Source organism: Salminus brasiliensis, chromosome 12 (assembly GCF_030463535.1).
Source record: "Salminus brasiliensis chromosome 12, fSalBra1.hap2, whole genome shotgun sequence".
NCBI classification, from domain to species: Eukaryota; Metazoa; Chordata; class Actinopteri; order Characiformes; family Bryconidae; genus Salminus; species Salminus brasiliensis.
Genome location: NC_132889.1, coordinates 28,154,440 through 28,178,385, shown reverse-complemented (window position 1 = coordinate 28,178,385; position 23,946 = coordinate 28,154,440). Strand labels below are relative to the sequence as shown.

The 23,946-nt window shown below is 39.4% G+C and overlaps 1 protein-coding gene across 2 annotated transcripts; it reads right to left on the bottom strand.

Moving 5' to 3' along the window:
- Positions 1–10,338: 10,338 nt before the first annotated feature.
- Positions 10,339–21,530, bottom strand: copz2 (COPI coat complex subunit zeta 2). Of its 2 annotated transcripts, XM_072693791.1 has the most exons (10): positions 21,472–21,530; positions 19,814–19,882; positions 19,574–19,658; positions 16,574–16,665; positions 15,592–15,647; positions 15,017–15,094; positions 14,863–14,914; positions 13,285–13,323; positions 12,823–12,855; positions 10,339–11,635 (listed from the first exon to the last, which is right to left on the bottom strand). In XM_072693791.1, the coding sequence occupies exons 1-10, from the start codon at positions 21,487–21,489 to the stop codon at positions 11,588–11,590; spliced, it is 570 nt and encodes a 189-aa protein (XP_072549892.1). In that variant the 5' UTR covers positions 21,490–21,530; the 3' UTR covers positions 10,339–11,587. The 2 variants fall into 2 exon arrangements, with proteins under 2 accessions (XP_072549892.1, XP_072549893.1); XM_072693792.1 differs by lacking the exon at positions 12,823–12,855.
- Positions 21,531–23,946: the final 2,416 nt, after the last annotated feature.

Below are 23,946 nucleotides of genomic sequence, written 5' to 3'. Positions count from 1 at the left end.
AACCTGCATATACCTGCAAAGAACCCACAGTTTAGCTGAGTCAAGAATGTGAGGCACCGTTCCACTCTGCAGTGTTGTTGCACAAACATAATCTTTGAGAGAGAGTCATGAGAAGGAAACCTTACCTGTGACCTCTCTCAACAAAACACAGGTATGCTTCAGAATATCTAGAGACACCAGAGGGGTTTTGGAAGCAAGTGCTGTGAACTGATGAAGTCAAAGTAGAACTCTCTGGTCACTATCAGCAAAAGTACATTTGAGGAAAAAGGCATGCATTTCATGAATAGAATACCTTGCCAACTGTGAAGCATTAGGATGGATCTCTTTTGGTTGTGTTGCTACCAGTGGCATTGGCAATACTCACATGTGGAGGAAAGATGGAACCATCTGTTAAAAGCCTGAATCTGTAAAGACAATGGCCTCTACAACAGGATACTGATTCAAAATATAGCTCAAAATCACCATTTACTACACAAACCCTCACAGCCCCCTTACTTAAACATCATACCCCTGACCAAATTTGTGAGTATCAAATCAAATGTATTTGAATAACACTTTTTTACAACTGGCTTTGTCACAAAACAGCTTTACAGGAAAAGAGGAAAGGAGATCAACAACACAAAATCTAAAACCCCTGGTGAGCAAGCCAAAAAAAAGCCAAAGGTGACAGTGGCGAGGAAGAAACCTTGGGACGTGCCAGGACTCACAAGGAGAATATTCCTCCGTTGGTCAGAACTACTTATAAATTATTAATAAAACTTACTGTATCACCGACAAGACTGTTCTTCTGCTAATTAACTAATATAACCATAGTGGAGGTGGTAAGAATAATGTAATGATGGTAATTATAATACTAGTAGCAGAGTAGACATTAACAAGCTGTGCATGCGAGACGGCCCAAGAACAGAGTTCTTCTGCAAAGAATAGTGGGGAAAAAATCCAACTACAAGAAATCTTGTGCAAAGTCCTGACTCTACAAGGTGGCCATATTTTTGCACAGGCCACATTTATTATTTTGATTTTTTAATGTTATGAAAGGTGGTTATAAAAGGCTGTGTTTACTACGTCTTGATTTTTTTAAACAAATTACAAAATTAGTCATTTTGACATAGGTGCTCAATAACAACTGTGCACATGTATCTAAAATGATGTGCAAACCCATTTTTGTCTGGGAATATTTCTATCCTCACAAATACAAACATATATACATATGTACACGCTATGCTACTGCATGAAATATGTGCATATGTTTTGATGGGAAAATATCATCTGTATAGTTTAGAGGTCAAAACTGTGAACCTCATGTCAGGGGTGTTGAGGAATACTTGACAATGTGGCATTATGTTCAGCTCACGTCTTGCTTCTGTGTATGTGTGTGTGAACCTCATCTTATCATCATTTAGGACTGCCAGCGGAGATTAGAATCAGTCCTGACATAGATATTTCCCCCATGCATTGCACTATAGAGGGTCATTCGGTGGCCTTTTCACTAAATGCTTACTCACCAGGAGCTGACTGCACAGGCCAACAACAGAGGCAGCCGGTGGCCCTGAATGGCCTTCTGCTGACTAGACTCCAGCAGCCAATGAATGGAGCTGTCACTGCTGTCAGTCTTACTTTCTGTGGCACAATCGCCCTATCACACCCACGCATGCCATCCTGTCTGCCTCAATTACAAGGCAAAAGGGACAGCTCCAGGCACAGGCCCCGCCCCCTGTGTGACACTGCTGGAACAACCAATCCTCTCATTCTCCACCCAAAGAGAGAGAGAAGAGAGAGAGAGAGAGAGAGAGAGAGAGAGAGAGAGAGAGAGAGAGAGAGAGAGAGATGTTATTTTATTTTAAGTTGTTATTCACATTCACATTTTCACAACTTGAATTTCATTTTCCTTCTGGTTTAATTAAGCACACACCAAATTTCTTCATTAATAAATTAGCATATATATTAAATATTGTTGGTAATGTAGCTAATTAAACAGTTGTAGTAGAAGGGGTTTATATTGAATAAGGTTTGCAGGTTTCATTTTTTCTTTTTCCCCCTCAAAACCTCCCAATATTGAGGTTCCGTTTTAAGGTTTAATGACGACAGTGCCACTGCTAGTCTATCTACAACATGGCTGTGTGGAGGTGAGCAGTACTGGAGAGTCTGAAAGTAGGCCCTGTGTAAAAGTCCACGAGCCTCTGCAGTGAACCGGGCTGCTATGATCTGTAAGCCAATACTCGAGCGCCCTCTGCTGGTTCAAACAGACGTATGGGACACGCAGGGTCTTCAGGCGGCACACTACCAGGGGCTCGTGTTAGACCACCAAGGACACAAAAGTGCATTTCAGAAAAAGCGCATTTCTTTGAATGCTGTTTTTATGAAATCCGCTACAGTCTATTACACAAATAACATGTGAGATGTGTCAACGTGAATTAGTTCATATTTTATTGATGTAATAACTACAGTTAAAACGGTAAGCTGACCATCAATGTCAAATATCCTCAAATTACTAATAAGAGGTCGTAATAATTAGTAAGACTGCTGGCGCTGGTTTTAATGTTTGTTATTATTGTTCAATACTATTTTCAAACTATTATTAGTAGCAGTTGCGAGAATTCCCTATATTATATTATAATAAATTACACTGTATACAACTATAAAAACAGCAATATCAATAATAACAACAAATGCAATAAGAAGAATAAGAATAATACTAGTAGTAGTGGTTTTAATGATAATATCAGGGCCGTCAGCTCTTTATTACCTTTAGTACTTCTTACTTTTCTAATTTATCCCCTATTTATTGTTTAGTGTCATTTTTCCTTTAGTTTAAGACTGTGTTCTGTGTTTTTTTGTTACTTGTCATACGTGTTTCTCTCACCAAGACAAATTCCTTGTATGTGCAACATACTTGGTGAAATAAAGAGATTCTGATTCTGATTCTGATTTCTGAATATTTAGAGATCCTAATATTTAGAGATCTAATCTGAAATCCTCTCTGCCGCCCGTATACTTTTTTGTGCATGAATTACAAATAGTTCATTTTCTTTTAAAATAAAAAACAAAACAAAATAATAATAATAATAATAATAATAATAATAATAATAATACAAATTAATAATTGAGTGTATTATTTTAGTGATATCGCAGCGTTTCTGCTTTGTGGATTTTCTGGAAGTTTTGCCAATAGCTCAGCCGACACTAACCACTACATAGTCGCGGGGCCGAATGAGGCCCAGTGGCATTAAGCGACTGTTTATTGGGCTTATATCAACCAGCGGCCTGTTTTGATGACATATTTAGGCTTTATTAATAACTATAATCCTACAGAACACATAAACTACGGCCAGTTTGGAGTTTAATAATTATTGGCTATTGCTTTAACGATACACGGGTTAACCGGGTTGAACGGGTTGATCCTATGTGTGTAGCCATATGTGCAGTATTGCCATCGTGAACTCGCGGGATCGCCTCAGCGCGAGCGAACGCCATTCCGCGCGCGGGAATCATTTATTTCTCCAAACGACTCCAGCAGCTTCACTTTCCGCTGATTGCTTTCCTGTGTGCGGAGCTGGATTCTGTGAAAGCTCTAACTCTGCAGCCCTGCTCACATATTTTCAGGGACCTGTCGCCATGTTTACCCTTCGCGAGAATAAATCGTCTCTCTCTCTCTCTCTCTCTCTCTCTCTCTTTTCCTTTCCTCCATCCCCTCCATCTCCTCCTCCTCTCCCTCTCCTCCACCTCCTTCACTCCGCCGAGCCCGCTGCCCCGCAGCCGAGCGAGAGTTTATTTGTTTAGGAGCACGGCATCATTTATTTCCCGCGCGCTCTGTTTGGGCAGATGGCGCAGTCTCGCGTGTTTATTTGAAGGGGGCCGCGTGGCACGCGAGGGTGCCCTGCCTGAGTGGAGTGAGAGAGCGGCCCTGGCATCCCGTTTGACGAAAAGCAGTAGAGAAAGTGTGAGGGGGAGAGAGAGAGAGAGAGAGAGAGAGAGAGAGCGCACGCGGCTGCGTCTGCTGGCTTCATGGATGGAGTCTTTTAATGAAACATCCAGTTCAGCCATAAAAACTTTAATTTAATGTGAGTTTAAACGGTGACAGCGCTGTATAATTTGCTGCGATATAAATATATATTATATAATGTAACATAGGCAAGTAATGACGCGAGGTAGGCCTGGTCTGGAAAGCCCACACAGGTTCTGGCCTGAGCTGCTCGGAGTTTAATTTATCTTTATTTGTTGAGGCAAATTGAACTTTGGAGCGTTTTAAGTCCCTGCCGTGTGATCCATTACAAACCAGTTGGAAATATGCTCGTAAAAACCAACAAATGCAACGACATGAAGGTTGCGGGATCAAGCTACGACGAAAACCTTCCTTCTACAGACCGGCTGTTGAGTGACATTTTTCCTCTTGATAGTTTTAAACAGTCCATTTTTTTACTCTACCCCAAAGTCCATCCTACATTTCTTACAAAGTTACAACCAAGCGCTCTCGCAAAGGTTTCTTTGTTTAAAAGGCCTTGTTGATTGACAGCACACATTATCTTGACCACGCCCTTATATTTTAACCACGCCCCACACTGCGAATGCGTCATTTGTGGAGAAACCAATGGCTAAGAAGCCAATCCATCAATGTCTCCTCCAAGACCAATCACGCCGGGGCTATTAAACGGCCTCGGACCAATCAGGTTCTTCGTATGCTCATCAGCCCCTTATATACCACGCGGGAACGCAGAACTGACTGAGAACATGAGGGAACAGTGCTGTTAAAGATGTAGCTAATGTTTGTTATGATTGTTGTTTTGGAATTAAAGCTGTTCCTTAAGTTATGAGTCTGATTCTGAAGAGCTGGAAAAGGCCTAAAGACAGATAATGCTCTGATTCTGGGGCTGTTTTACACCTAAGGCACACATGAATACCTACTGATTACTATTTGACTCAAACTCAAACTGACCGTTAAGACCAGCCTTCTGAAAGTTTCACAAACCCTTCATGCCCCTTTCACCTTCAGGACCGCACACTGTTAAAAGTATAAGATCCTCCAGGTTCTTCATTTTGAACTGTGGAGGGCCCTCTTGAGGTGCTTTGAGGAGCCTTCGTGAAAAAGTTTTTGTAGAAAGAAAAGGTTCCTTGAAGGTTCCTCAAGGTACTCTGAGAAGTTCCTCCACAGTTTCAAATGAAGGAACCCCTAAAAGGCCCCCAAGGAAGTTATATTTTTAACAGTGTATGGTTCTGAAGGGGAAAGGGACATGAAGGGTTTGTGAAACTTACCCCCCCCCCTCCCTCAACACACATGTGTCAGCACCATACAAAAAATGATAAATGAGGAAGAGTTCAAAGGGTTTTGCCATTCACCAGCTGACTATATGACATAATATGGCATCAGTACTATGTAGGCTTTCCATATGGAAGAGATATGCAGAGAAATATCCTACAGACACTAGAGTCAGCGATTTCCTTTGCTCTTTTGTCTATTTTGGAGAGACAATCACACTGAAGAAAGTCAGACTTTTGACTTTTCATGATTAAACTGTTCAAAACAAAACTGTGTTGACATTGTTCATTTTATTCAAGTGAAAGAAGCCACATTTGGATCAAGCACATAAACACATTGCTCAGTATAGATTGTAACAGTCACTGTAAGCCCAGATAAGTTCAGCTAACTTAAAAAACATTGAGGCAACTTATAAATAAATTAAGCCAAACATTCTGAAGCAATTTAACATTTAAATTGAGTTTTTAAATGTTTGGGTTAACGAAGCTCAAAATCGAAACTGAAGGTGATTAATCTTGCATTTTCAAATGAATGTTTCAGTCTTACATTTCCTCAATTGACTATTATTAATCTAGCAAAATCCTGTGATAATGCAAGAGCAAACCCAGCAGTTCTCAGCCATCTTATACTCACACTCAACAGTACAGAAAACGGTAATGTGCTCTTACAGCCTACAGCACAAGCCAGGCAGTCTGCCATTGTATAAAACATAAATGTACACACAAGAAAAGATCGCCAAAGGTGAAAGACCACACACTGATGGTGTGTGAGGGAGGAAAGACATACCCAGTATGCAAGCAAATGGTGTCAGGAGCCAGTGGGAAAGGTGTTAGTTTTACTCATCAAGGTTGTACGGCCATAAATACGGCACAGCTAAAAGCTCATTGGAACTCATTCATTTAATAAATTCACCTTCACTCAAAAATGCCAAAATTGATCTTATTCAAATTCATTGTTGTTTGATTGTTTACTTTATCAGCTTAAGGGATCTCTTTCTTTAGAATTTAAGCAATGTTAACTTAATCATTTTATTAGGAAATGCAATTAGGTTTTACATTTAAGTTAGGTCCTGCATTTGCCAATTTTGAAAGAATGCAGGTTTTTTTTTTACCTCAAACTCAAGTTAACTTTGAATCTTCACTTCCAACATAGAGCTAATATTTAACTATTTGTTTGATTACATTAATTAGCTTTTCACTTTTTTCAGTGTCCCGAGCTACTAATAGTGTCCAGACCACTCTTTGTCTTTTCTGAAGACTGTTCTCCCCATGCTTGCTTTACAACCTTGACACAGATTACAATTTGGACTCCTATCACTGTTCTCTAAAACTAAACCCAGAATTAGGTCAATATACAGACTGATGAGCGGAGTGCACAGTAAACCAACCAGAGTTAGACTGTGTTCAGTTTTACACTTCAAAAGTGTTGATATAGTTCTGACTGGCTAGAGTTCATTTAACACTCTTGTCAGTGTTAGAAACGTTACTGTTTTAGTGTTGACCTGGAGACTCTGGTAGTGTTAGAAGAGAAACTCTGAATAGTGTTATTTCAACACTCACCCAGTGTTAAGTCTTTCTTGCTGAAAGTTAAAGTAAACCTCTGTCAGTGTCAATTAACACACTTTTACAGTGTTTATATCATTTTTACTATAAATAGCTATTACCTAAGAATAGCTGCTTCCACGTTGAACTGTCTGTTTATTTAACCAAATCAGCTCCTGCCAGTACATACTATATGACTTTACTTGCTGGCTTATTAACATTCACTATCTTTGCAATAGGTGATGGTTTAACCCTGCAATAGTGCATGAGTGCACTTCCTGCTGTGAAAGTGGTAACTTGCTCCTACAACAATCAACACTCAGGCCAAGCAGTTACACTGACATAGAGACTACGTATGAACACCTATGACAACACAGTGAGGGTTAGAGTTAGTGAGAGGGGGAAAGACACAACATGCACAATGGTGGTGCCAGAAGCCAATGGCAAAGGTATGAGGAGTGTTGGCAGAGCCTAAATTACTCATTATTACTAGCATTGTTAAAAGAGCGTCTCTGAAATCAACACTACACATGTGTAGAGTGGGTAACACTGGAATCCAACACTGGTGAACATGGAGTGGAGTACATGTAATAGTTCTGAATAGAGTCACAACAACTAAATAAACAAACAACTTTAGCATAAGCTTAGTTATTAATAATTTGATGAGCTTAAACAACTTTAACAACTCAAACAAAAGCTTGAATGCTTTTCTGTCTGGTTAAATATGCAAGGATAACGAACCTAAAAGATCCTAAAATAGCACCGAAAAGAACCAACTTTTTTTGACTCTTATCAACAGTGGAACCCACTTTGATTAGGCCTTTTTTAATTTAGGACCTTTTAAAAAAAAGTCTTTATAGGAACCATTTACAACTGATTCTCCATCATTGAACAGAAGTCTTGAATCCTTTGGAATGTCATGGTTCTACATAGAACCCTTATCTTTACTACAGAACCTTTAAAAAAGTACTTTCAGTCATTGTCAGCAACAACTATGAGTGTAATAAATTGAAGTGTTTGGGGTTTAAAGAGTTAAAGTGCACTCCGTGAGCGCCGCTGTCTGTGGTGCTGAAGTTGCGTTTGATTGACAGCTGTCAGAGCTGAGCGCTGTCCGCGGTGCTGAATCACAATGGCCGAGCTAATGAAGCTTCGCACTGATTCCCCACTGATAAGCATGCGAGACCCAAACGCGTGTAAACAGTGAGTAGCACGGGCAAATATATGGCGAACATTTACAAAGCTAAGTTTGATGCATTGCCAACACTGTGACCTCATGACGGGCCTGTCTCTGCCTCGCTTCCACTCGTGGTTGAGGATGCTGCCTATGTTTTGCAGCTGTAGTGCAGTGAAGGTCTTCTTCAGCTGGGCTCCCTTTGAAGAGCCTCAAACAGCTGGAAATGACTCCGATGTCTTTTAACACCCTCGGCTCTTCTTTAATGGTCTTGGCGCACTTCCTGAGGATATGGGGACATATGTGTCACATGCCTGCACTGTCCGACCCGTCTGCGATAGATGCGTGGATCGCACGAAAGGAAATAGAGTCCAGCGTAGAGGCTGTGGGTTAGACAATGAGGACAGGGTATGTCAGGATGGTAGTTTATTTATGGCACTTCAACACACATGAAAATGACCTTAAGTGAAAGCAACTGGCTATTGTCAAGCTACTGCGGTGTCGCTGCTCAAATAAAGGTTATTATTGTATATTATTGTGTATAAAGTATATTATTGTGAATAATTAGTATATGTATTATAAGTCAAAGGTATCCAAATCTATACATTGGTCTATGCATACATATATTGGTCTATATATACATACATACAATCTATACATGGTTACGTGCTTTTAAGGCCGTCAATCTAGGTCTCCTACAGAGTTTGTGGTAAAATTCTATTTGGCCACTAGGTGGTGCTACTTGTATCCATCTTTTTACCTCATATTTCCAAATGACCATCTTTTATTAAGGGCCGCTTTTTACAGTATTTTGTACCCACAGAAATGATAGGAAGCTATAAATCAAACCTTTACTGCATGTAAACCGAAGAAAAAAAAATCATAATCCATTAACTCCGTTTTAAATTATATATTTAATGTATAATTAGATACATTAAATTGTAGCAGAACTGTATTTGTATGTGCATTCTAAGGTCCTGTTAAGTTCAATAAAAGTAACCAGGCTATTTAATAAAAAAAAGTAAATTATTAAAAAAAAAAAAAAAGTATTCATACAGATAATACTCGTCATGTGGTGTAAGATAATGGCTATTTTAGTAAGATTTTAGTCATTTTATTTAGGCTACTAAAATCTACGCAAAAAAAACGTACCATCACGTACCAAATGCATTAAATTATTACAGTGAATATCTCAGATCAGCATTGAACGGCAAAACCTGTATGTGCTCTTTCCTCTCCTTTATTCTGGACTGTGATGGATTAAATGGGATGCTCAGTAGTGCTACATCATCAGGCACGTTTGAACTAATTTGCTGAACTGAAATGTAGATGCAGCCATTGCAATGAGGATTCGTTGTGCATAAATAAATACATAAAAAATAAACATCACTATAACAAGGACGACTATTAAATTAATAATAATGAAAATGTTTTTTTTTTTCTGAGAGGACGAATTTGATCGATACTGATACCTGCTCCGTTAAAGTGTAGGAAACATGTGGTATCATCACTAAATGTATTATATTTACAGGAGATGAAGAAAGTCAGTGAGGTAGATATACAGTCTACACACACTGTAATGATGAATGAATACACTGTTATTTGCAATGAACCTAAATAATAACACACTTGATTTGTGTTATAAACTGATGTAACAGACCTAATTTAACATGACCCATGATTATAATACACGTGTTGAGTTTAGCAGTAATGACCTCTTTTAGATGCTGCAAAGAGGCTGAACGGTAAATATAACCATTAGCCATTGATAAATATAACATATAAAGCAAAGACATTAGTGCAGGAGCACGTGGCTGAAACCTACAAGTTTACTAATATTCTTTATTAGAATTGACTGAGATGACGGAAAGAAAGCCTCTAATTTATATAATAAAATATACTAAGCATAAATATATACACAGTAATGTTTAAGTTAATAAATCACACATTTACTGTAGTCTTATGGCACCAAATAATACTATTTTAGTGTCATTAATTGTTTATTAACTTCCTATTAAGGAGATCTGGAAGTTTGTAACACTATTGGTGTTCGCAAAAAGCTGCTGCTGCTCCTTAGCTCCTGTGGGTTGAACGGTAAAGGTCCTCCCACATGAAGCGAAGCCAGTCAAGTTTCACCAGAGCCGTTATTGGTCCAAAAACATGGGCGGAGACGCCCTGACATCACTCACCCTAATCTCCGGCGTCCAATAGCAGGTCAAGCCACGCCCTCTGCATATATTAATAATAATAAGATACGGAGACGTACAGAATATGTAGAATAAGCCAACGCGATTGGTCCGTTCCAACTGGCCTCCCACCAATAGGATTTGAGGTGTCAGTTGGGCAGAAATAAAGACGCCACAGAACAGATATCATACCAAAATAATATTTATTAACATCCAGTGACCACAATGTCTGTTACACATAAAAAAGGAACACGTGCAAACCTGGGAGCTAACGCCAAAACAAAATGTTACGGCAAATATATTGATAGAAACTACTTGTGTCGTAGGAAAACGCGACTGCTTTAACTATAGTAAGGCTACGGGTCACAGAAATGTTATTAGCATCAGTCTATTTTAACATTTTCATTAGAACTAGACTACATTAATAAATACGACCAATACGGCATCATGTAGTATGAATATATAGTTCTTAAATTTCTTCAGTAACGTGTATTACTCCACTAATGTCCATATCTTACTTTAAATTGCCTTTGGTCCAGATGTTATGGGATCTTGTCTGTAAACTAATGTCAAAATATATTTATTTTTATAAACAAATAATACAAAATCCAAACGGCATTAAAAGGAAATATAATTACGACAAATAAAATTGTGTTAGATGTTCAAATGGTAACTATCCAAACAGTCAGACGTTCAGACAGACATGAATGGGTTAAATTGGCATCAAGCTGGACTCCAGTAGGTCTCCCAGTTGGCCAGGTCCACTAAGTAACTTTTATTTACCCTCTTTGGTTTATGAGCATGACTTTCTTTGAGCTGAAGAAGTATCATTTTGACAGGGCCTGATATAGGCCTACATAACATAGTGTAACATATTGCCACTTGTTGAACTGCATCTACATCTTAAATAGGTTATAGTCTGTACACAGAGGCCTACAAAGTGTCATCTGTAGTGCATTTCAACTTTTCTAGCTCAATTTTAAAACAGCAAATAATACACCAAATAAGCCACCAGGCAAAAGTGGCCCTACACCTAAATACACAAGACAATAAATACATGGAGTTTGACACAACAGCCATGCAAATTTGACTACCAGTTTTTACAGCTGAATTAACTTGTCCGAGATCTAGGGCAGATTCAAGCAGGCATGTTGAAAATATTCAGTGCAAACCAGATCAGCTTCTACTGACCACAACTTTAAAATGCAAGCGACTCCTTGAATAATTGCCCTTAAGCTTAAAATGTGGAGGCTTATGCTTTAGTTTCTGAACAGTGTAATTGGCTTATCAAAGCATTCAAATTTGAATGGTTTTTTAAAAAAAGCATCTACAATTAATTAGCCTAGAGGGTTTCATAAAAACAAAGCTGCATAGCTACAATAGCTTTCCCATTCCCTTCAGATAATTTACAGGTCAAGTCCCATGGCAACAGGTATTATTTCAATATTGACCACTTGATTTGTTCTTTTGCAGACTGTAACACCTGGAAAACAACAAAAGTTAAGGGATAAAGAGTTAAAATCACCCATAAAATATATAAATATATATATAAAACATACTAGTAATTAGATGAAGATGGTTCAACAATGTGTTACAACATACACTATATGGACAAAAGTATTGGAACGCCTGTTCAAAAGAGTGCATCCTACTTTTGTTGGAGTAAGTTTCTCTACTTGCCAGGGAAGGGTTTCTACTAGATTTTGGAGCATTGCTGTTAGAATTTGATTGCATTCACCAACAAAGGTGTTAGCATGAGGGCAGAATGTTGGCTGAGTTATCACCCCACCTCATTAACAACACCCAGCTATTCCCAAAAGTATTGGATAGATCATCATCCATCATTCCAGAGAACACAGTTCCACTGCTCCACAGCTTAATACTTCTTCCAAAATTCTTCCCATTTCTTCTATGCCTGACATCAGGCATGGTGCCAATAGGTTCATGTTTATATGTTCCAGAGAGTCCTATTTATTTGGCAGAACTTCTATACAGGGATGAGACAAGCTGTGTGTGGGTGTGCATTTGCACATATGGATCAGCAATGGGTGCAATTTAAAGTAGCTGAATGCATTAATTGGAAGAGGTGTCCCCAAACATTTGAAAATATAGTATATATGGAAAACAATCACTAATAATAATAATAATAATAATAATAATGGTCCCAAATGACTTGAAAGAAAAAATAAATATGGTCCAAAATGACACTTATAAATATTTTGTTTTTCACTGACATCCATTGAAAGTTAGAAAGGTTATTTTTCCTCCTTGAAAATGCATGACAGTGATAATACATAAAGATATATAAGACTATATAAAGACTAAAAAACTTTAAATCACAGATCATGGTCAACTAAAAAGTATAGTACATAGTATATAGTGTAGTAATACATTTGCAAAGAGCCCAGTAAAAGTGCAATGTTTCAAACAGCAGGGGGCGCTTGGAGACCACCATTCAATAGAAGTTGGTTCCTTCAGCAACAGTGAACTGGATGATGTCAGATTACCTACAGTCTACAGTATTATTTAAAGCAGCCATGCTGATAATTAACTTCATCAGATCAACATGCAGATCAGTGTCACACTTTATCAGATCTTTATCAGATCAATATGCAGTAATATGAGGGCATGAGTCAGGCTGTGCATGTGTGTGAGTGTAAGCACACTTACATTAGTGGTGAGAGCCAGTTTCTCAGTGATATGCTATATGGGGTGAGGGTTACAAAGCAGTTAGTATGAAGCTCTCAGATCATACAGAAAATGCACAGCTAACATTCTTGGAAATGTTAGTGTTAGAGAGTTGTCATGCATCCAACCTGAGATGCATGAAATCGTAGCTTTTTGCTGGGAAGCATTCTTATTTAAGCAATACTTTAGCAATCTAGCAGGCTTTGCATACGCCGTTAGACCTACAGCAGTGCAGCATGAAGCAGCGTTGGATTTAGATTTTAGCTGGAGGAGCTGAAAATGGCTTTTGGTTAAAGATGATTAGTTGAAAAGCTACTGTGTCAAGCTCTACAGAGCACAGCCTTCTAAGCAAATGCAAATACTGTGATTGAAAAAACACGCTATCAATAGCCAGTCAAGTATGGAGTGTGGGGGATAGAGAGTGTATGAGTGGATTAGTCTTACCTGGGCCACACTCTGCTCTGATAGAGGGTTGTCATCAGCCTAAAAGAGAAGCTTAACTTTAGATAAATTAACTATAGCACAGTGTAACAAACATATGTACACTCAAATTCACGCGTTAAAACCTAGACGAACAACAAAACACACCAAGCACTACAATACTTCATACTGTGAATAACAGCTGAAGGCTGAAGGCTAGACGACTGGGTCAGAACATCTCCAAAACATCAGATTAATGATTAGTAATAAGAGCTTGAGAGAACAACAAGCACATTTTATTTTAATAATTTTTGGCTTAGGAGCTGCTCCAAAAAATATAACTCCAATTCAAACGCTTTAATAAAATTTCAAAAGAAAATGTTTGACCCCATTTTTACAACAAAATGATGAAATACAAAAAAAGTTGTTACATCTGAATTGTAATATTTTAATATTTACAGAAGAAGTCATGTGACTTATTCATCACAATAATAAAACAACAGTTGCTCAATTAAGTTACCTGATTTAATTATTTTAAACACTATTCAAAACTGGGTCTGGGCTCATATGGGTTAGAATCAGGTGCATTATATCAGCTGCAAATGATTCGAACATTGTTAAGAGAGGGTTTTGAAGGTTCCCATCTTATTTACACCTCAGACTCAGGCTTAGTTTACCCTTGACAGTTAAAATGAGTGGTATCACTACGGTGAGATCCACTGAGCCCTCTGAGGCTTTCAGAAAAAAGGATGTAGATGTAAATGTCTGGGAAGAGATTTTCCATATGTTATAAGTTTTTATGGGGTGTCCTAATACTTTCAGATGACTGTACAATACCATAGCAAGCTAAAGTGTCTCTTAATTTTGAGTGGTTAAAGGTTAAAAGTTATGTAGGATTTTAGCGTGTGTTAATTGGCCCAGTCAAAAAGCTTTGCGTTTTAAACGCTCAACAAGAATGTCTCCAAAAAGGTTGCCTACATGAAGTTAGCTTCAGTGACTTGCTGCACAGTGTTGTTCCAGCTTCAAAGAGTAAGCACACTTCTCCACACCATGCAGTTACCTGACCATATCCTCTCTCTCCCTCCTCCTCCTTCTCCCTCTCCTCCTCCCCCCCCCCTCTCTCTCAGTGTGAGTAGGAGGAGGAGAGGAGGAGGGTCTCTGTGAGTTATAAAAGCTGGCTCTTCTGGCCCTGGCCCTCCGTGTTACCAGTGATGTAATCGAACAGGACAAAGCCAAAGGCCTGCTCCGACACACACTGACAGGGTAGAGGAGTGAATATTTAGCTGTGTGAGAATGTGTGTGTGTGTGTCTAAAAATGCTATGATAACTTGAAAGCTCTGTAAATTCAGAATGCATGCAGCACAGTCATGCTGAAGCCATTTTCATCCCCCGTTAACATTTCCTCCAACAGAAGTCAAACTAACCCCTGGACCGTCTACTCCATGTTCATATGCTGAAGATTTGAACAAGATTCCCCAAATAGAACCAGACAAAATGACTAGCTAGCCTGAACTCAGCAGGAACTGTCCACTTCTATCATACCAGCAGCAGCCAAATCCACTCAGACCGGTAAAGTTTTCCACACTGTGTTTGTGCTCTTACCTTGTAGTTGACCTTCTCCACTACCTGCTGAGGATCACTCTCCAGGATCACCCTGCCAAGCAATCAAACAGCATTGTCAAGCCACATATGCGTCAGGGAAGGTGATCATTGTCCCTTTTTTAAGCTATATGTATCCATATACTTATGCGCTCACCCTCCATCAACAATCTCATCCACCACCAGAAAGACTCCATCCATATTATCCAGCAGACACCGTCTCTCCACATTTTTCCTGAAACAGGATGAAAGCATGTTCTATTTTTTTCATGTTCAGTTGAAAGGTTGAAGTTACAGTTTTAAGCAATACGAGACGTGATTTCATACATTATTTCATATGAAGTCCATAGGTTTCAAATAAATGTGGTTTGATCCCTGCTCAAGCATGAATTAGAAACACTTGCAGATCTCAAAGATGTCAACCATCTTTTTTTTGCTGCTGTAAAAACTGACTTTCCCCGTGGGATAAATAAAGTGATCTATCTATCTATCTATCTATGAAACAAAAAACCTTCCCGTCTCAGAAGTCATTCAACTGTTAATGGTTTATGTAAATCTTTTTATTAATATATGTATTTTGTTCCATTTGAACTATATATATATATATATATATATATATATATATATATATATATATATATATATATATATATATATATATATATATATGAGATGAATTCTAGTTTTACTAGTCTGTAGTTAATGTGAACTGCATGTTTAATGTGAACACACCTCAAGATCTGATTGAGGGATTCAAACAGACAGTTCAGCACCGCCATCAACATGAGCTGTGAAAAAGAGAGACATGTCAGACTTGATCTCTTGTTCAGTTTTTATTTTTTATACATTACATAGCAAAACCTAACTGCACTACAAGTTTGGCATATTGTCAGTTATGGTATATTTTAAAAAGCTGCAGGGATCTGTTGTTTCAATGAAACAGGGTGGCCTTATGTGCCTATGTGGTGCCTTATGTTTGGGAAGTGCAAAACTTCTTTCCAAAACACCTTTCCCATTGGGTCCTGGTACCATTTATTTGCATTCTGGGCGTATTTTCTCTCCTTCACTCTCCATCGTTGTTTAATCATTTCGCCCAGACTACCTTCTTCATATGCTGACTTGTAATCTCTATAGTACTGGCTCAATGCTACAGCATCCACTCATGACTCAAGGCAACCATGTGCTTCTATTTGCCAATCAATCCCTTGACTGAGCTCATTAATACATCATTAAAGAAGATACGTTTCTCCCAGTTTTCTCAATTCGGCCACTGCCATGTCCTAGCTAGACCTTCCTCTCAAATGTTGTTATCAAGCTATGACAATAAGGCTAGAACATGATTCCTCTAATAAATGTGAAGCAAAACACACCCAGATAAAACCAATAAACAAGAAATAAGAAATTGTTGTCATGTGGGAGAAAATCTGTAAAATTTGTACCTGGATTAGGTATTGAGGGTTGGGCATTGCTGCATAAATACCAGATGGTGTTTAATGTGTATACAATTTGTTATAATTACTGATTAGCCTGCTAGAAGACTCAGCTTGACCTAGAACAGTGTTTACCTTCCTTTATTTCACATAGGTAGCCTTGGGCCATGACCACCCATCTAGATAAACACTTGATTCAAGATACATGATAATGTGTGGAGCGAAGCACATATGGTAAACTCACTTTGCTTACTGAGTGACTCACTTTCTACAAAACTACCCACCTCATTCTCCTGTGCGCTGCCCACTACGTAGAAGAACAAGTCTATGCTGCTCTTGTAGACTATGGTCATGCCCTCCAGGAAGGTTATTTCATCTGAAAGAGTGTATGCAGGGAAGAGGCTGTGGGTGCTACTGAATAACATTTTATAATTCCTAAGGACAACTTAAGACTTAGACAGACACACACAAATACACACACACACACTAGGCCTGGGGTCTAGCACACAAAAGAATGGTTTTAAACCTGATCAGTAAGAACCCCAAGACACAATGTAGGGCAGTCAATATTCAATTTCAGTTCTTGTAGGGGGGAAAGGAGTGGTATATATATATATGTATATGTGAGTGTGTCATGCATCATAGCTAAGATATAACCTAAAAAAGGGTGGGAATGTGAGGGTGGGTTAGCAGTATTAATATCCCACAGTATCACCCCATGGGGCAGAGGGGAACTTTCTTTTGTATGAGCACTGTCTGTTTCATTCACACCACAGACAGAAACAGCTGGGAGTAGATGAACTAGTTCCTTGCCCTCTTGTTAAATTGTAACCTGAGATACAAGTGTGAAAGGGACAGCCTACAGTTTCTAATGACAAAGAGGCTGTCACAGGCAGCAGCTATTCACTTGGTAAACCACACTCAGGAAAACCATAATATCTGCACTCTTAAAACATAAGGGTGCCAAAAAGGATACTTTGGAGTGCTGCCATAAAAGCGCTTTCTGTTCCCTAAAGAATATCTTACTGGTTGATCCTTAAAAGTCCTCTCAGCATAATGTAAAGCTTCTGTATTAATAAATGATTCTCTAAAGCAAAACTCTCAACCAGTGTACAGTGGCACGCAAAGGTTTGGTCAAAATGTCTGTTACTTTAAATAGCACCTGGTTTCCCCAAAAGTTAAAGATGACACATTTCTTTAATATTGTAGCCAAGGTTACTTTATTACATCTCTTACAGTTTCATAAGAATGGAAAAAAAGACCAAAAGCACAAGTTTGGGCACCCTGCATGGTCAGTATTTAGTAATACATTATTTGGCAAAACACTTCCACAGTCAGCAAAGAGTGTTTCAGTTCTTGGTTGAGGGATTTTTACCAATCCATCCTTGTAAAGAGCTCCTTCAGTTTAGTGAGATTATATGATTCTTTGGTCTTATATGCCCTGCTCTTTTAGGGTCTATTCACGATGACGTTTAGATCGGAGGACTGTGAAAGCCAAAGCCAAACCTTCAGCTTGCGTCTTTTGTGGTAGTACACTGCATATTTTCGGAATTATCCTGCTGTAGAAGCCTTTCTCTTTTCATCTTCAGCTTTTCAACAAAGGGTGTTGTGATTGATTTCAAAATCTGCAGATATTTATTTAAAATCCATTCTTTCCTCTACTAATAAAATGTTTGATGCAGCAAAACAAACTTCATCAGTCCACAGGACTTGTCCCCAAAATGCAGCATGAATGTTTAGATGTTCCTTTTGAAAACGTCTGATGCTGAATTTTGTAGTGAGGATACAGGAAAGGTTTTCTTTAGAAACCTCTTTCAAGGAGGTCATATTTGCACAGGTTTCGCTGATCAGTAGAATAGTGCACCACCACTCTAGAGTCTGCTAAATCTTCCTGAAGGACTCAAATAAGTATTTCTGATTCATTTTCCAAGCAATCCTTTAAGCAGTTCTTTCTGAACTTTTTCTGACCTCAACTGAACCCTTACCATTCCTGTTAACTTAATTTCTTAACTAAACTACAAAGTGAGGAAACCACTACCTGAAATCAGTGTGCACTCTTCTTGTGTTCAAGACTTTTCCTGCCTTGTGGACATCAGTAATGTTAAAGCTCATTGCTGCTGATTGTTGGGACAATGTTTGAGGTGTCAAAGATTTTTAAAGCATTGAAATTACTTCACCTCACCTTTACTACCGAGACCATGGTAAAAGTTATCAGAGAGATCAAATCTCATGGAGGGCCCAAACTTTTGCATGGGTCTTCATTTTTCCACACTTTCCACACAATTGTATTAAAAAAAAACATGTTAATTTTGCTAAAAATCTTGAATAGAATGTTTAATGCTGAACAGTTTTTGGAAAACTATTCACAGTAACAGAAATGCTGACCAGGGTTCCTAAACTTTTTCATGCCTCTGTATATAGTACATAGTTATGCTATTGTCCATTTCCTATTATTTCTCACTACAGTGCAATATGCATGTTCCCATGCATATTATAAGATATAAGATATAAAGATAACATTAAGGCTTTCACTAAAATGATCATGATTTTTTTTTCTATTAGAGCTACTATAGAGCCAAATTGTTTGATTATTGATTTGGTTTTGGTCATTTCTTTTATTAGTCTTTTTTTTAACCTGAAGATCCCACTGTGAATGTGAATAAAAACACGAAACACACTAGTATTCTTCCAGACATTTCAATTAGCCATAATGGTATGATTAAGAATATTCCCACCTTAATAAGCCAAACTGACAGTAAATTAAGCACCATGATCCAAATAAAGCAAACAGGACACATTTGGCATAGCTTTTGGTACAGATGTTGCAGCACCAGTGCACTTACCTGGCTCGTATAATTTATATTATGTTATTGTGTTCGTGTTGTGTAAAACCCATTCATTGTAAAATGGACCTAACAGGATCTGAAAGGTTCTAAATAGTGAAGTCCTTCTGCTTACGCTATAAAATATGGTCGTCAGTTCAACCTAAAAAAAACATCAACTTTATATCTAACAAGCATTTGAACTTAACTCAAATAAATACTTTAAGTCTAGTTTAGATCAAAATCAATATTTTACAGCAGTTTAACTTAAGTGCTACTTTAACAGTGTCTAACAGTATAACCTAAACAAACATTATACTCGCTGCATATTTCTGTTTTGGTACGGTATGCTCCTGTATAAAACTGAGGGTCAATATTATCATATCTATACACACACACACACACATACACACATGCACACATAAACAAATGTGTTGGCAAACAGAAACCTGAATAACCTACTATCAGCTTTATGTGTCTTGTTGAAGACATTCTTCTCAAAATTCTTCTGCTCCTTCATAGAGGGGTACAGCTCTGGATCATAGTACTGAAAGTACAGAATGATATTATATACACGTTATAAAATATATAGAGAACATCACAAATCACAATTAAAACACCCCATATACTTAGCATTAACTGTGAAAAACAGAACAACAAATGACCTCCATTTGAGAACAGTGAGAAAAATTTGACAAATACCTTTGAAAGCAGTCTGTTTCCATCATTATCCAAGATGAAGATTGCCTTCACTGTGTACAAAGAAGGTTGCTGTCAACAGAAGAAAAAAAAATTATAAAAGTTATAAGTTGCATTATCATCATTTGTCTCATATTATAACTCCAGCATAGTATAATTTAATAGATGGTGTTATGTTTACATTTTATTATATATACAGTCGCAACATATATATATTGCAATATATATTGCAACAGTACGTCTAACATGTGTAATACAATTTCCAGCTGAGAACGCCCATGATACATAAACACACATCATCAAAAAAATATGGTCATGACTAATCCAAAAATCAGACAGGGGTGGAGGGGTGGCCCAGGTTCCGAAGACAAAGTCGGTCCGGACCAAAGTTCTGTTATGCACTGACTGCCACTGATCCAGAGTCTGAGTGTACCACAGAACTTGGGCCAGGAGAACAGAGCTTTGGGGCAAGGGTGTTGAATAAATCATAAAAGGAGGGGTCAGTAAATCTCAGCACCTTCTTGTTGTCTATCGGGTCTAGAAGAGGCTCCATCTATCCATCGGTGAGCTGCCAGACATTCCTAAATGCCTTTGACTACATAGGCTACAGCTGAGCAAACCATATGGGACCATGTTTGCTTTACTTGCACTATTATATTATCATTTCAGCCTTTTTTTTTTATGTTAAAAAGTGTTGATTTTCCAAAAAAAGAAGGGAAAGTAATGACTCGTTTCGCAGCAGTCCATTAATAAGGCAGTGTCTGGACATGGGAGTGGAAAAAAACGTAAATAGTGGTGTGTGTGTGTGTGAGAAAGAGAGAGAGAGAGAGAGAGAGAGAGAGAGAGAGAGAGAGAGAGACAGGGAGTCTACGTGTGTGCGTGCGTGCGCGCGCGCATGTGTGCATAAGTGTTTGCATAGATAAGCATTTATATTTACATATAGTGCAACAGGATCATACACACTACCTATAATAGACTCATCCTGAGAAAAATGCAGACCTGATGAAAATCCACCTGTGGAAGCGATCAGCGCAAACAGCGCAGACTCCCTCCAGTGAATGCGGACTCACCGCTACGTATCGAGGACGTGGCATCCACGTCCCACTTGGCTGGGCGCAGACAGCGCAACTTTTACCTCAGCCTGCTGGTGTGTATAACTTAACGCAACTAGCACAAAACAACTACCACGGATCTCCTCAGCCATGTCAGCGCTGGGTGCATCTTCACGGACACTGAAGGTGTTATATTACTCGTGCAAAACCTGTACAGGATTCCTCTTTTGCCATATTCGGATAAGTAACATCTGTTACATTTGCCCTCCAGTCCACACAGTATTGTGTCGCGAAGAAAAGAAGAAAAAGTCAAACATACGTGGCCAATATCTCAACGTCCTACACTTATTTCTATTAGAGAAATGATAGCTAGCATTTTCCCTGCAACTACGGACCCATAATAATAGTCCCATATGTAGGCTATAGCAGCTTAAAATAGTGGTCCAAGTTAGCACGCTAGCTTTCCAGTCCTGACAACAACGCAACGCTGCTCGAAAACATTACCTTTCAAAGGTCGCTCTGCAAAGGCGAGTAAAATCAACCGCACACACGCGAAGCTGGACTCAGATATCTTTTTAAAAGTGACTGGAAATGAAATCTCAGACCTACCAGAGCCCCGGACTCCATCGCGGTGTTCAGTGTTGACGTGGACAGCTTTGAGCTGTCAGTCCTGCTGCTCTTCTAAAAGCCTGTGAGTCATGAAGGGGCGGGGCGACGCCAGCCAATCGGAGGCCGGCGAAACTGCTGTCCGTCGGCAGCCATGTTGGCTCTGCGCTACGGTTAGCTGCTGTTGCCATGGCGCTCCTGAATAGAAACACAATGGAGGAAGTTGCGCCTAATGCTGCCTTCGAAGACCCGGTCGGTGATGTGAACACACACAAACGCCACCATTCGCTGTTCAGGCAAGCATGAACGCTGCGGGCTGAAATCTGAGTTTTAATAGAGGTATGAGCGCCGTGTTATGTAAATGTCAATACGTCTAACCGGACAAAACACTAACGTCCACCATCTGGTGTTCAATATTTCGTCCATCCTTTCTTTTGCAAAAATAAACAAAAAGGGTTTTCTCCATGAAAAAGCCCATTTAGTTTCAACCTCGCGTTATTACAAATGTCAAGGAGGAAAAAAAAAGTGAAGCAAGAAAAAAAAGTGTGGAAATATATAACTACAAACTATATATACAAATCACTAGTTTAGAGTTAGACTTTTAGCACAGTTTTAGCACAACCTACTGAAATTCAACAGGTATCCCACTATACACACCTTTAAGATATACAGGTGAAGAAAACATGACGCAAAACAACACGTCCGAAGACCATCGGCCTTTCCGATGGGTGGCGCTGTGTAAGCTGAGCAAGCAACAACAAGACTTCTTAGTCCGGAGGCCAGGCCTTCATTAAGAGACCCTGGAAAAGTTATCTGAGAGCTCAAATCTCTTGGGGTGCCCAAACATTTACATAGTGCTCCTTGCCTTTTTCACTACAGTTGTACAAAACAAAATTTATACGCTTGCCTGAAAAGTTGTAAAGAATGCTTTATTAACTTGATGTCTACTGATGCTCAGTTAATCTTAACTGATTTACAGTTACAAACGATATATACATTTACATTTATATACAGTTATGTACATCCTCAACCTAACACAGCTGCCACTTTAACAGGCACATTCTAAAGCAGCTGGCACACTATCTGGCATATCTTAGAGCCAGCACATCCTAAAGCAGCCAGCATACAATCTAGCACATCTTAAAGCAGCCAGCACACCAACCAACACATCTTAAAGCTGCCAGCGCAACTTCTGGCACATCTTAAAGCAGCAAGCACATAATCTAGCACATCTTAGTCAGCACACCAACGGACACATCTTAAAGCAGCTGGCACAGCAACTGACACATCCTAAAGCAGCCAGCACACCAACTGACACATCTTAAAGCAGCTGGCACACCAACAGACACATCTTAAAGCAGCTGGCACAGCAACTGACACATCTTAAAGCAGCCAGCACACCAACTGACACATCTTAAAGCAGCTGGCACAGCAACTGACACATCCTAAAGCAGCTGGCACACCAACTGACACATCCTAAAGCAGTTGGCACAGCAACTGACACATCCTAAAGCAGCTGGCACACCAACTGACACATCTTAAAGCAGCTGCCACAGCAGCTGACACATCCTAAAGCAGCCAGCACACCAACTGACACATCCTAAAGCAGCCAGCACACCAACTGACACATCTTAAAGCAGCTGGCACACCAACTGACACATCTTAAAGCAGCTGGCACACCAACTGACACATCCTAAAGCAGTTGGCACAGCAACTGACACATCCTAAAGCAGCTGGCACACCAACTGACACATCTTAAAGCAGCTGCCACAGCAGCTGACACATCCTAAAGCAGCCAGCACACCAACTGACACATCCTAAAGCAGCCAGCACACCAACTGACACATCCTAAAGCAGCCAGCACACCAACTGACACATCTTAAAGCAGCTGGCACATCAACTGACACATCTTAAAGCAGCTGGCACAGCAACTGACACATCCTAAAGCAGCCAGCACACCAACAGACACATCCTAAAGCAGCTGGCACACCAACTGACACATCTTAGAGCAAGCACATCTTAAAGCAGCCGACACATCAACTGACACATCTTAAATCAGCTGGCACACTATCTGGCACATCTTAGAGCAAGCGGCACATTTCTCACAGCAGCTGGCACCCTAACCAGCACATCTTAAAGCAGCCAGTATACCATTTAGCACGTCCTTTAGCAGCAGGCATGCCCTAACGCAGCCTACACACCAATTGACACATCTTAAAGCAGTTGGCACACCATCCAGCACATCCTAACACAGCCGGCACACCAACCGGCACATTCTAAAGCAGCCAGCGCACCATCTAGCACATCTTAAAGCAGTTGGCACACAAACTGGCACACCAACTAACACATCCTAAAGCAGTCGCCACACCAACCGGCACATCCTAAAGCTGCCAGTACACTATCTAGCACAAAGGAAAGCAATTGGCACGTCAGCCGACACACCCTAAAGCTGCTGGCACACCCTCTGGCACATCCTTA

Coding starts and splice junctions, on each gene's coding strand:
- copz2 (XM_072693791.1), bottom strand. Junction 19,659..19,813: donor GAAACAGACTGCTTTCAAAG/GTATTTGTCAAA, acceptor CTGTACTTTCAG/TACTATGATCCAGAGCTGTA. Junction 14,915..15,016: donor GATGAGATTGTTGATGGAGG/GTGAGCGCATAA, acceptor ATTGCTTGGCAG/GGTGATCCTGGAGAGTGATC.